The sequence below is a fragment of the Alligator mississippiensis genome, chromosome 3 (genome assembly GCF_030867095.1).
Source record: "Alligator mississippiensis isolate rAllMis1 chromosome 3, rAllMis1, whole genome shotgun sequence".
NCBI classification, from domain to species: Eukaryota; Metazoa; Chordata; order Crocodylia; family Alligatoridae; genus Alligator; species Alligator mississippiensis.
Window position 1 is genome coordinate 198,897,219 of NC_081826.1, and position 12,768 is coordinate 198,909,986.

At 39.3% G+C, this 12,768-nt stretch overlaps 1 protein-coding gene across 5 annotated transcripts in view; it reads right to left on the reverse strand.

Moving 5' to 3' along the window:
* Positions 1 to 8,517, reverse strand: part of PRUNE2 (prune homolog 2 with BCH domain) — a 230,916-nt gene extending 222,399 nt beyond the window's left edge. For 3 of the 5 annotated variants that reach the window (XM_059724800.1, XM_019478148.2, XM_019478147.2), the window contains exon 1: positions 8,389 to 8,515. In XM_059724800.1, coding sequence (XP_059580783.1) covers positions 8,389 to 8,424 — 36 coding nt within the window. In that variant the 5' untranslated portion in view covers positions 8,425 to 8,515. Of the gene's footprint in view, positions 1 to 8,388 lie in introns of all 5 variants that reach the window. The other 2 variants (XM_019478150.2, XM_059724801.1) reach the window with 2 other exon arrangements.
* Positions 8,518 to 12,768: the final 4,251 nt, after the last annotated feature.

Below are 12,768 nucleotides of genomic sequence, written 5' to 3' on the forward strand. Positions count from 1 at the left end.
TCTTTACACCTATTTGCACTGATAAATGGTTCCTCTTTTGCCTTAGGGCTTACCTCCTTTAAAGATTTGTAGATTGCAAATCCTTTCTCAGTTTAGTTATTACTTAATCAAGTTACATGTTATCAGATTATTTATATTTTCTCATAAATTAATCCTTTTAGCCAACAAATAATTTTTTCGTTATTCTCTGCATTCTTCCTCCAGCAAATTAACTTTTATAATATTGCACCCCAAACTGGACACGGCATTTGACATGTCATTGTATAATGGCCATAAAAAGGGGGAAATACATAAAGAATATAGAAAAGGGCTCTCTCTCTCTTTTTCCCTCTCTCTGTCTCTAATAAATATTTAATATATAAGCATGTTACGTAGATAGGGGGTGTGTCTACATGAGTTGCTAGCTGTGCAGTAGCCTAATAACACCATGCAGTAGTGTGTCACAGCACGGACAGTGCAAATATGTTACTGCGTAGTATTATTAGGTTACTGCACAGTAGTGTCACTAAAAAGGCATTTGCCAGCACTACTGTGCAGTAACTCTGGTTACTATGCATTTATTTAGTACTTGGTTATACCAGTGCTAAATTAAATGCACAGTAACATTAATGAACTTGTGGATGCGCCCAGGGGTATAATTGCCTTCCTATTCTGTGGCATCGTGCCTTTGTATATGTAGCTCAATATTGCTTTTTTGTAATCATATCACACTTCACATGTGTCTGATTTGAGGTACTATATCTTCAAATATCACATTCAAATTATGGCTTCCAAGAGTTACCCTTCCCACTGAATACATGTCTTGGATTATTTTTCACTTGCATTTTTCTGGTATTATCTTATCCCTTTTCTTCCATTTCTCTAGACTCCTTAAAATTATAGTCCTTCCTCTGAGGTGTTCACAACTCTGGATAAAAGATTACCTGTAAATTTCATTAATGCACTGTTTACTCTTTCTTTCTACACTATTAATAAATCCTGACTGAAATTTCTGGTCATGATTTCCTTTGACTGATTTGAGGCACAAAGGGTTAGTCAGCCTTAAAATAGCTTTAAGGCACTGATTCTGCAAAGTACTTAAGCATGTGCATAATTTTAAGCATGTGAGCCATCCCACTGAAGTAAATGTCACTACTTACAAGCTTAGTTATGCACGTGCTTAAGTGCTCTGATGAACAGTGATCCAAGTGTCCAGGATTATATAAATGAGACTTTAGAGGATTCAGGAACCCATCCCATCTCTTAAAAAGTGGAACTCTTTTGTCTTTGTTTGGATAATTTCAACATCATCTGGGAAAATTAATACTTCCCTTGGAGGAAAAAATGTTTCTTTTTCCCCATAAAACCTATAATCTGTGCTTATTTTGTCTTGACCACAGTGCTGCCATTGAAGTATGAGAATAATCTGCCAGTCTTGAACTATCACCGATAACAAAACTAATAGTAGGCACTTAAATAAAAGAATCTTTCAAGGTTAAAGGATGCAACTCTGTTTCTGCAGTTTGGTCACATAAATCTGTCATATTATTGCCATTTATTGTCCATCGAATCATGCAGCCCCAAAGCACAAATATACCACATAGGAAAGCACAAATATACCATGTAGGAAAATACCTTTCAATAGGAAAATATTGTAGGAGACAATAGTTTTGACTTTACTTTAGGGTTACAAAGCAAGCGATACCAGGAGTCCATTCTAATCCCTCTCAAGTGCCAGGCTTGGCCTCTTGTACCTTCCTCTGAAAGAAGTCCAGCCATCCAGTCCAATCAATCTTAGACTGGACCTCTAGACTTCAGCTCCCTGTTAATGAACTACATTAATGTGCTGACCCCAACTGCGCTTGGTACCTTATCCTCTGGGGACCTGTGACATCAACTGATTAAAGTGACTCAAAAATAGTGTGTTCTGGACAAAGTAAATTTAACTTCCAAGGATGACATGGCATTTAGGAAAATAGGTTAGCACAACAAAGAGTCCTATATGTATAATTTCTTACCTAAAATCAACTTATTTGTAGCTCAGAGTCTGTTTCCATCTCACAGTTGAGAGAGCTTGCTTTCTGCAGTTTTGAACATCTCGGTCAATTTGAGGTATCGGCCTCAATTTGACAATAGCTCTCTCAATCCTCCCTTCATCCTTGAGGCCAGCACTTGTTGCTTTTGACCTGGAAAGAATATAGCTCACAAGACTAGCTGTCTCTTCCCCACTGTTCCCTCCAGGGACCTTAGTTCCTTGTATATTTTTTTAGCTATCAGTTGGTTTCTTCCTTAATGGCCTCCTTTGACATAATGCCTAGTAGTCAGGCAAGTCAATATAATAGACATACCTTAAGAGACATATGTTATTCATAAATATTCTACACATAACTCTCACATTTTTAACCCAGTATGTTGACAATATTTCTAACCAGAGAAATACTATATAAACATACATACTGTATACTATATACATATAAACATACATACTGTATACTATATACAGATATACCATAGTATACCATATCTGCACATGCACAGAAAGAGAGAGAGAGAATATTTCTACATTTTCAAAGTCAATATGTAATTGGTCCTAACTAATATTTCCATAATCATTCTGAAGTTGATGTATTGATCATTGAATCTATTTTTGTAATTAACATATAGAAGACAGTTTTTTTGAATAATTGGTGACACCCATCCCACATCAGAAACTATTTACACCAGGAAGAGAGATTAACTGTAAGAGATATACCCTTATGTAGAGAATTCCATCAACTAATGCCAACTGGGTTGATCTCAAGTTTTGTTAGTGACATCTCTAGGGATTTCTTCTCTATGGCAGCCATAAATGATAAAAAAGGATATTCCCAAAGGCATTCCACTGCTGTTAAAAATAGTAATAAATCCTCTAAAGAATAAGTCAGAGTGAAGAGTAAAAAATCCTATGTTCTAATCCTGTCCTTGTACTTCACTTACTGTATGAACAGGCATGAGTCATTTATGACCAAAGCCAGATCCTGAAAAAATGGTACACAATAGTTCTACATGTTTTACAAGAGCTCTACATGCTTTACATAATATTACATGTTTTAGTTCACCAAGGCACAGGACAGCATGGTAGTCTATCTGCATCTCCTGTGACTTCCAGAGATTCTAGGATCCTGGAGAGAAATTCAAAAAAGTTAATGCAATCTGGGCTTGTATGAATGTTTCAGCTAATCATCACATAAACAAAGAGAACCATCTCACAATATGGGCACTGCACTGTTCTTCTCCTGTGGTTGAAAAAGAGTGATAAAATCCCACAAGTGCCTGTATCTGTCCTCATGATAGTATGGGGGTCCACTTATACAGAATCCCTCCACCTCTAGACCTGAAGGGGGAACAAATTGAACCACATTAGTACTCTGTTTATTGTCATTTGTGTTGGAGTAGAGTCCAAGTGCCCCCAACTTCACTAGTTAGGCCTCATCTACAGTACCGAATGCAGTTCTGGGCTCCACATTTTAAAAAGGACATGGAGAAGCTGGGGAGCATCAAGATGCAGGCAACAAAAATGATAAAGGGGTTAGAAGGTAAGTTGTGTGGGGAACGGTTAAGAGAACTAAGTATGTTTAACTTAAAGAAAAGAAGATTACGTAGGACATAATAGCAGTCCTACTTGAAAGGCCACCATAAAGAAGAAGGAGAACAACTGTTCTCAGTTGCCACAGATGGCAGGGCACCAAGCAATGGTTTTAAGTTGCAGTAAACTAGACTTAAACTAAATCTCAGGGAAAACTTCCTTACTGTTAGATCTGTAAGGCAATGGAGTAGACTCCCCAGGGAAGTTGTAGAAGCTCCTTCACTAGTGGGGTTTCAAAAGGAGCCTGGTTAGACACTGGATAGGGATGATTTAGGAGTAGCATTCCTGCATTCATGAAGGGGGTTGGACCAGATGACCTTCAAGATCCGTTCCAACCCCATCATTCTACGAATTGGGAAACATGATTTATACAGTTCGGAGAGGTTTCCACTTTAAACTATAATAGTAAGAGAAAGCACAGTTATTGGAATCAATACTGTACCGCATTCCCATGAAGCACAACACAGAAGAATTAGTCAGAGAACAGGGGGATTTCTGCTCTCTTTTTTGCCCTGGAGATTCAGAAATATTCCATAACCAAAAAGGCACTGGCTGCCAACAAGAAAGCACAGAATTCCTGGAACTGCATGTACCTGAGGCCATCCTACTTCTATTTCTATCTGTACCACTCCTGCTCTCGGCCCTAGCTACAGAATTCCTCCTATGCCAGTATTCTGAACAATACCATGGGCTTGTTCCTGCTCAAAAAGATTATCTTCAACCTCTAGAAGCACATCAATGACCCCCATGTACTATCATAGTGACATATAAGGACCAGCAATGAAAATAGAATCTGTCCATATGCTTGTCACGATTATGGATTAATTTGAATGGTTCACTGTAAATCCACTATTGGAGTCCTGTCCTGCAGTCTTTATTTTTGTAAAGCTCCTTTTGGTTTACTCAGTACTTACACAAAATTCCCATGATTTCAAGTGGAGTTGTGCCTGCAGTAAGGATGACAATAAACTGCAGGATTGTGCCATAAAAGTGTATATTTTCAGTGCTCCTTTATGTTTTTCACTGATTTTTTTCTTTGTTCCTAGATAAAACATTGTTTTATAACCCTATAAAAGAAGCCACTGGATTTACATATTAACTGTAACTTCTGCTTTGAATGTTACCAGGAACAATGTAACTGCATGACAAGTAACACCAGTAACACTAATTTCCTCTAAAAGAATAAACTAATGGCAATTTTCCTATCATTAAACATGGTGCAGAGTTTTACTTCTTAGCAGTTAATGAGTGTTACACAACACCACACTATTAGAAAACATGGATTCTGAAAGATATCTATGCTGCACTCTCACAGGCTACAACTTGTTCCAGAAGGAAGTCAGGCTTGATTAATGTGGCTAGAGTCAAATACAAAAGAAGGATGAAGCACTTACAATAATAAGGTTTTCTGTATGATCTAGAGCAATTGCTCACTTAGAACTAGATTCTGCCATCTTTACTCAGACTGCATAATACTCTGCAACCCGTTTCACTGTAATCAGTTTAAACCAATAGGCTTCTGATGGTATACAATTCTGCTCACTAGGCACGTCTACACATTCATTAATGCTCCGTAGTTACTGCACATTTAGTTTAGTATTTCCTTAATGAAGTACTAACTGAATGTGAAGTAACTATATTTACTGTGCATTAGTGCTGGCGCATGGTTTTTGGTGTAACGCTTACTGCGCACTAGCCTAATAAATGCAGTAAGTTATAAGCAAGTTATAAGTGCAGTAAGTTATTAGCAAGGTTTCTGACTGGCAAACTACTGACAAGTGTTATTAGGCTACCGTGCAATAAGCATCTCAGGTACATGTGCCCACTGGGTGCATCTACATGTGCTATAAAGGTGATGTGATAAACTCCTGCACCTGTGTTTAGGTGGCAATAAAGGCAATAAAACCACCTCCATCAGTTTTACACACATGGAGATTGTTCCTACATGTGGGAAATTCCCTGGTGCAGGTCTCTAGCTACGCTGCATCTTTTTCCAGGTTACATAGAACAACGTACACATGGTAGACTGAAGTGAATGGTCTAATATGAGGGATTTTCTTCCCCGTTTATGTTCAGCAGGCATGACTATCCAGTTGCAAGAGATGGCAGGGTAGATTTGCACTTCTAACTAAATCAGAGATGCATAAGCTTTCATAAGCAGTGGCTTATACTTCATCAAATCAAATCAAATCACCCTGGGAGATATGCTTTTTCAATGCTTCATTTTGTGTAAATAGGCAAACAGACAAAGTTCTTTGGGTAAATGTGACATCTTTTATTAGACCACCTAAATAATTGGAAAAATTGTTCTTTGAAAGCTTTTGGGTACAACCCCCTTCATTTTGTATCAAACACATTTGATGCTGGCCTAAAACAAATATTTATCACCCATATTGCAGAAGGTGTAAGAAATGAGTTTGCATTTTCTTTAAATATTTTGGCTCACACTGATATAATAGTTTCCACATCTGTCATTGTTTAGTATTCCATTTCACATCTCATTTGAATTAGGCAAATAATACTTTCTATGTTTTTCATGGGTTTCTTCAAACAGTAATTCCTCTCTCTGTAGTCATCAGCAGTTAATCAGCAATTTGAAAGGAAAATTTGCTTTTAGTTAACAGAATCAAAGTTTCTGTGTTTGCTTTATACTGACAAAGTCTGTGATAAACATACCATCTTAATGTAATTTACCTATGTAAAAAGTAAAAATGACCTCACTTTAAGGCACTAACCAAGAACGTGATTCAAAAACAAATCGCTATTTACCTTTAAAAGACACATAAAACGATTACCTTGCCTCAGAGAGTAATGTCTAAATGCATTAAGCATTTGTGACTGAACTAACCATTATATTTTAGCAATGCTTTTAAAAATGTATATCTAAATGTAGCTAACTTTAGACATGTGCACACATCAGTATCCTAAAAGTATAATGCTTCCATAAACTTCTTTAACAGGCAAGGTTGCAACAATGTCCAGCACATTTCCTGCCATGTGATCAAGATGACACACTTGATATTTACTTTAGTGTCTGCTTATGTGGAGTGTTTAAGGTTAAGGAGATCAGCAGTTACATAGTTCCTCCTGAGTATTTTGTCATTCCTATAAAACATGGCCTCAATGTATTTTTCTACGCAGATACATGAGAGCAGCTAAAAAAACCATCCAGTTCAAATTATTACACATAGGAGGTGATGGCCTTATAGAGAACAGATTCTTTTATTGTAGTTCCTTTTTCTGCAGATTCAAAACAGGTCTGCAAATCAGGAAGTCACTGCTACTGTCAAGTACAAACAATGATGTTTATTATTAATGTATGGCAACAGTCCAGGAAAAACATGCAAGCACATAGGACCCAACCTCCAGAAATTATTAAAGCAAAACTCCCAAGACTTCAGGAGGAGTTTTGCCTGAGCCATAAATGCAAATTAGCCTCACAAAGTACAACATTAATCCACACCTGAACATTGAAAAAGCTATCCAAAGCATGGGCAGCTCACTGAAGGCAACTAACGTCAAACTAATCCTCTATAGATTATTGTAAATTATTGATCCTAACAAGTGGGCACAAGATGGCCTGAATTTGCCACAACATTTAGAGCACCCTGATTTTGCAATTTACCTATATAGCTGGTCTAAAGAGGGAAAAACAAACAACAACAACAAAAACCCAAAACTTCTCTATATTAAAATATTGGGATTTTAATGTATAATGGAGTTACTGGTACTATACCAATTTACACCCACTAAGGATCTGGCCATGGATGCACACATATGCAGTGTGTATGTGTGCACGTGTGTATATGTGTGTGTGTGTGTGTATGTAGATAGATAAATGCATGCACATTGTATACACACATTTATATGCATACTTGTTCATCTATATGCACATTGTATACATACGTGTATATATATATATTGTTCATCTATATACATACCCAGTGTATACATACATATATCTGTATAAAATGTTCATCTATATACACACACATTATATATATACATACATATATATTTATATAAAGTTCATCTATATACACACATACGGTATGCATACATATATCTGTATAAAATGTTCATCTATATGCACACACATTGTATACATACATATATCTGCATAAAATGTTAATTTATATGCACACACATTGTATACTTACATATATATGTATGTAAAGTTCATATACTCAAACAGCCCATGTGTGCAAATACGACACAGTGTCACAACCTCAGGTATCCAACTACTATTATCCAGGCCAGTCACATCCCCTGATTACCCTGCAAATGTCCTCAGCTGTTTGAAACCTTGATGACCAAACTTATTCAGCACCCCACATGACATTGTGATCATGGAGGTGGCTCCCAACATGGGACATCTCCTCAGTTCCTTCCCGCAGAATCCCACGCTCCTTTCTCACGGTCTAGCACAGCAACTTGATGCTTCCCAAAGCCGCTTGGCAAACTGGTAAACAACCCCCCTCCAGAAGGACACACTGAGGGCCATGCCCCGCAGGCAATGCCAGTGGGGACCAAATCCGCAATCCGGCTGTGATCACTGCTCCTTTTGGGAGCAAATAAAAGGCCAGCCCCTCCCAGGCCCCAAGTGATGTCTTATCCCAGCTGCCCAGGGTGCTGATGAACCTGACTGCTCTTGGCAAGGGCTGCAAAGTTGCCCAGGGCCGGTGCCCGCAGGCATGAGGTAAGCCCAGCCCTACAGCACCCGAGTGACTGAAGTTTGGCTGGTGCCCCCCTTCCCTTCCTCCTCCCCTCCCCCTGCAACTCACCAGCTTGGATTTGGTGCGCTGCAAAAATTCTTCCATGTTGCTGTCATAGGGGTCTGAGGCAGCCGGGGCAAAGTTCCCTGCGCCGAGCCGGCTGGGGCGGGTCCTCGCGGGCGCTGCCGGCAGCAGCTGCCCGTTGAACTCCTCTCCTGTTATGGAAAGTGGGTGGGAGGCTCCGGGGCGCCCGGGGCGGGGGCGGGGGCGGGGGGAGCTCGCGCCATCCCAGAGGCCGGCCCAGCTCCTCCGCCAATGGCACCGGCGGCTCCGGCGGGCTGACGTCAAGCCGGCGAGTGCTGCAACCATGGACAGCGCCCAAAAGTGAGGACAAAGTGAGAGGATGCAGACAACTCTGCAGCAAGGATGCACTGAAGGAATGGCTCCCTCCGTCTCCCCCTCGCCAGCGCCTGCCTGGCACTGCAGAGGGCTTTGAGTGGCTGGGGAGCGAGTGGTGGAGCAAGGGGATGCGCTTAGTTGATAGTCGGGGGCTTCTGTGCAGGAGGGCAGCAGAAATGCTCCAGGGGCTGGAGGCAGTGACTTCTGAGGGGACTGGGCTTATTTAGTTTAGAGCAGCTGTTCCCAATCTGTGGTATGGGTGCCACCAGTGGTACGCGGACAACCTGTCAGGGGTAGGCAGCGGTCCCTCTAAGCCACACAGACACGCTCATGCCTCACTGCCAGGTGCACCTGCACGGCCGCGCAGCTTAGAGGGAACGCTGGTGGCAGGCGTCAACAGATTTATTATCTTTACTTTAGATGACAAAAATCAGCTGGTGGTCTTTGAGGTTGAACTGGAAAATGTGCTGGTGGTACTTAGGCAGACAAGGGTCTTTGGGTGAATCTGATATATTTTATTAGACCGACTGAAATAGTTGGAAAAATGTTTCCAACAGATTGCACACCACCAGTTTAAAACAATACAATGTTAAGTACCACCAGGGATGTAAGTTGTGGCCGTGTTGGTCTAAGGACATAGGCAGACAAGGTTCTTTGGGTGAATCTGATATCTTTTATTAGACCAACTGAAATAGTTGGAAACATGCATTTAATACACATGGAAACGTGTTTCCAGCTATTTCAGTTGGTCTAATAAAAGATATCAGATTCACCCAAAGAACCTAGCCTGCCTATGTCCTTAGACCAACACGGCTACAACCTACACCCCTGGTGGTACTTAATATTGTATTGTTTTAAATTGGTGGTGCACAATCTGTCAGAGTTTGGGAACTGCTGATCTAGAGGAGAGGAGATTGAGAGGGGATTTAATAGCAGCCTTGAAGGGGAGTTCAAAAGAGGATGGAGCAGGACTGTTCTCAGTGGTGGCAGGGATCAGAACAAGGAGCAATGGTCTTGACTTGCAGCAAGGGAAGTTTAGGTTAGATATTGGGATGAATTCTCTCACTAGGAGGGGAGGAAACCACTGGAATGGGTTACCTAGAGACCTAGAGATGTTGCAGACTCTGGAGGTATTTAAGACCTGACTAGATAAAGCCTTGGCTGGGATGCTCTAGTTGGAAATGGTCCTGCTTTGAGTAGGGGGTTGAACTAGATGACCTCCTGAGGTCCCTTCCAACCCTAAATTTCTATGATTCTGTGAAGGGCAACTGACAACATAGGCTCACAGAAAAGATTAGGGTTGCCTCTGGACATGCATGTTGCCTCTTGGCCAGTATGTGACAATGATCCACTCCAGCAATGGAGCAGACAGTGAAAAGATTTAGCCTGGTAAGCAATGACAAGGATTTTAATGGGGGAAATGCCATACCTACACCCTCCACGATTCCATGATTCATTTCTTCTGGTTTTTCAATAATAATAATAATAGACCTTTCTAGTGGATCTTCCCCTGAAGGATCTCATTATAGCTAATGAAGTAAACCTCACAGCACACTGGGGAGGCAGGTACTTACCTATTATCATGCCCATTTTACAGGTAGGGAAACTAAGGCAGAGAAGGATTAAAGGGTTGGGATTCAGAGGTGGTAAACATTACCAGATCCTGTTGCCATGGTTAAGAAGCTCTGGAGCAAAATTGTAGCACTTAATTCTCCAAAATGCCAGTCCTGTACTTCAAGCACAAGATCATCTTTTTGTAACATTAATTGCCTCAGCCAGTTCTTTCAATCCAACACACCTATGAAGCAGGTTGCCAATCCTGCACCCATTTTACAGGGAAGGAAAGCAACATGCAGAAGAGCAAAAGGCCCAAGATTCACTGAAATCAATGGACTGCTTACTCGCCATCACACCAAAAGTGAATTGCAAAGCTAATTTGTGGTTGCTCTGATCGCTGGTATCCCTTGGCTTATTTCCCTTATTAACTAAAGTAACCAAACTGAACAGCACAGTTGTTATTCCTATCAAACTGTGCTTCAAACAGGAGTTACTGCCTGGTAATTATTAATAAAGTTTATGCTAAGAGGTCTGGGAATTTTTTCTCTCTTGTATTATTTTACAGTTCATTGAAGATATTACAGTAAAATCCAACACCATTTGTTTCCTTATTAACATGAACCTTTCTGTGGATGCTAATTCACTCCCAGTTGGTTTAATAGTTTTTTCTTTTTGCAGATCACATTATTGAGCTGCCTGTCATGATGTGTTCCTGTTCTAAAGTGTTCTTTGAACCAGAAAAACTGAACTGCAGTACAATCATTCAAAACTAAAAATAAATCAAGGCTCAAGTAGGTTTAAGGTGTAGTCTAAATGGCAGGAAACTTAAACACACAAATTGGAAGGGACAGAATGTTCATAAAAACCCTATGTTAAGCTACAAGTCTTACAACAAACTAGATACTGCTACATGTATTACAGCACATTTCCCACTTGAAACCCTTTATTTTAATGATGTGGTATTTGATTCTGGATTTTTGTTTGCTACATAGAAAGCCTCTTAAAGGATTACAAGCTTGTAATATGTAATCTCCCATTTATGGATTTATCTTAGATTTCATTTATGGGTTTATTTTACATTTGGGGTGCATTTAATTATAGCAAAGAGACTGATGCATTATTTGACATGCAGAATTGAGGTGTATTTAAAACTTTGGCCCAACATGTAATTAATACAGTCTTGTGATTACTGAAGTTGAAAGCCAATAAAAATATGTAATATTAGTAGGAAAATTAAAGTTTGTAAAATTAATGTGAAAATGGCTAACCTCTGGCAAGTATTTATTTTAAACTGAGATAGAGTGTACAGAGTCTGGCAGACATTTAGCACCTGGCTGAAGATTTATCAGAGAATAAAAACTGGATTCTTAAAGCTTCATTCTTATTCCTTATATTTGTAAACATACTTGTTTCTCTGTACTTGCAGATGAAACATTTTTGCAGCTGACAACTTGTTTGAATGCTCAGTTAAAAGATCTGTGAATAGAAGAGACAAGGTTCTTTGGGTGAATCTGATATCTTTTATTAGACCAACTTAGTTGGAAAACAATTATTAAGCAAGCTTTCGGGTTCAAAACCCTTCATCAGGCTAAGGGTTTTTGAACCCGAAAGCTTGCTTAATAATTGTTTTCCAGCTATTTAAGTTGGCCTAATAAAAGATATCAGATTCACCCAAAGAACCTTATCTGCCTATGACCTTAGACCAACATGGCTACAACCTACAACCCTGTGAATAGAAGGATTCATAGACATAAATAGGTGAAAACACATTTTTACACCTTACTATCTTTGGCTGCACTTTGATTTCCTACTAAATTAAAAAAGGTACAGTATTCTTCATATGCTTCCCACTTGCAAACAGAGTTGGTTTTGATATGCTATGCATTGCTTTATTCCAGGTTAGAGGTGTGTTTCTGGATTTCTGTCTTGTTGGTAAACAACTGCAGAGAACCAACAAGATAAACCATTGAAAAGAGAGAGAAATGAAAGGCAAAAGAAACTGTAAAACTGTATTCTGAAAATGTAAACCCACTGAAGCTTCATTTTAAACTATTTATTTATGCAAATAATTTAATACATTATTCATTGTTCATTGTAAACAGAGTACTGAAGTATCATCTGCTAAGTATCTGATGGAGAATTAGGCCTGATTCTTCTGTTGGTTACACCAGTGAAGCACCTCTATAAGATACAAAGTTACTCCCAATTTTGATGAAATAGGAGGAAAACCAGACCCTATCTTTTTTTTAGTTATTCCTTCATCTTTCTGATATATCTAAACAAAGTAAATTAACAACCCTTCCAGAGGCCCAACCTAAGGGATTCTTCCATAGATGTGTATTAATGGGAATTATGTACATGACTCAAATTGAAAATCAACCCCTGTATTTCCTTCATTTATTTAAATCATTATAAAACAGTCTCTTTTGTATTGCAGTTTCCAGTAAAAGTTTAGCACATTTGCTCTCAAAATATGCTGCAATCCAGAGAGAG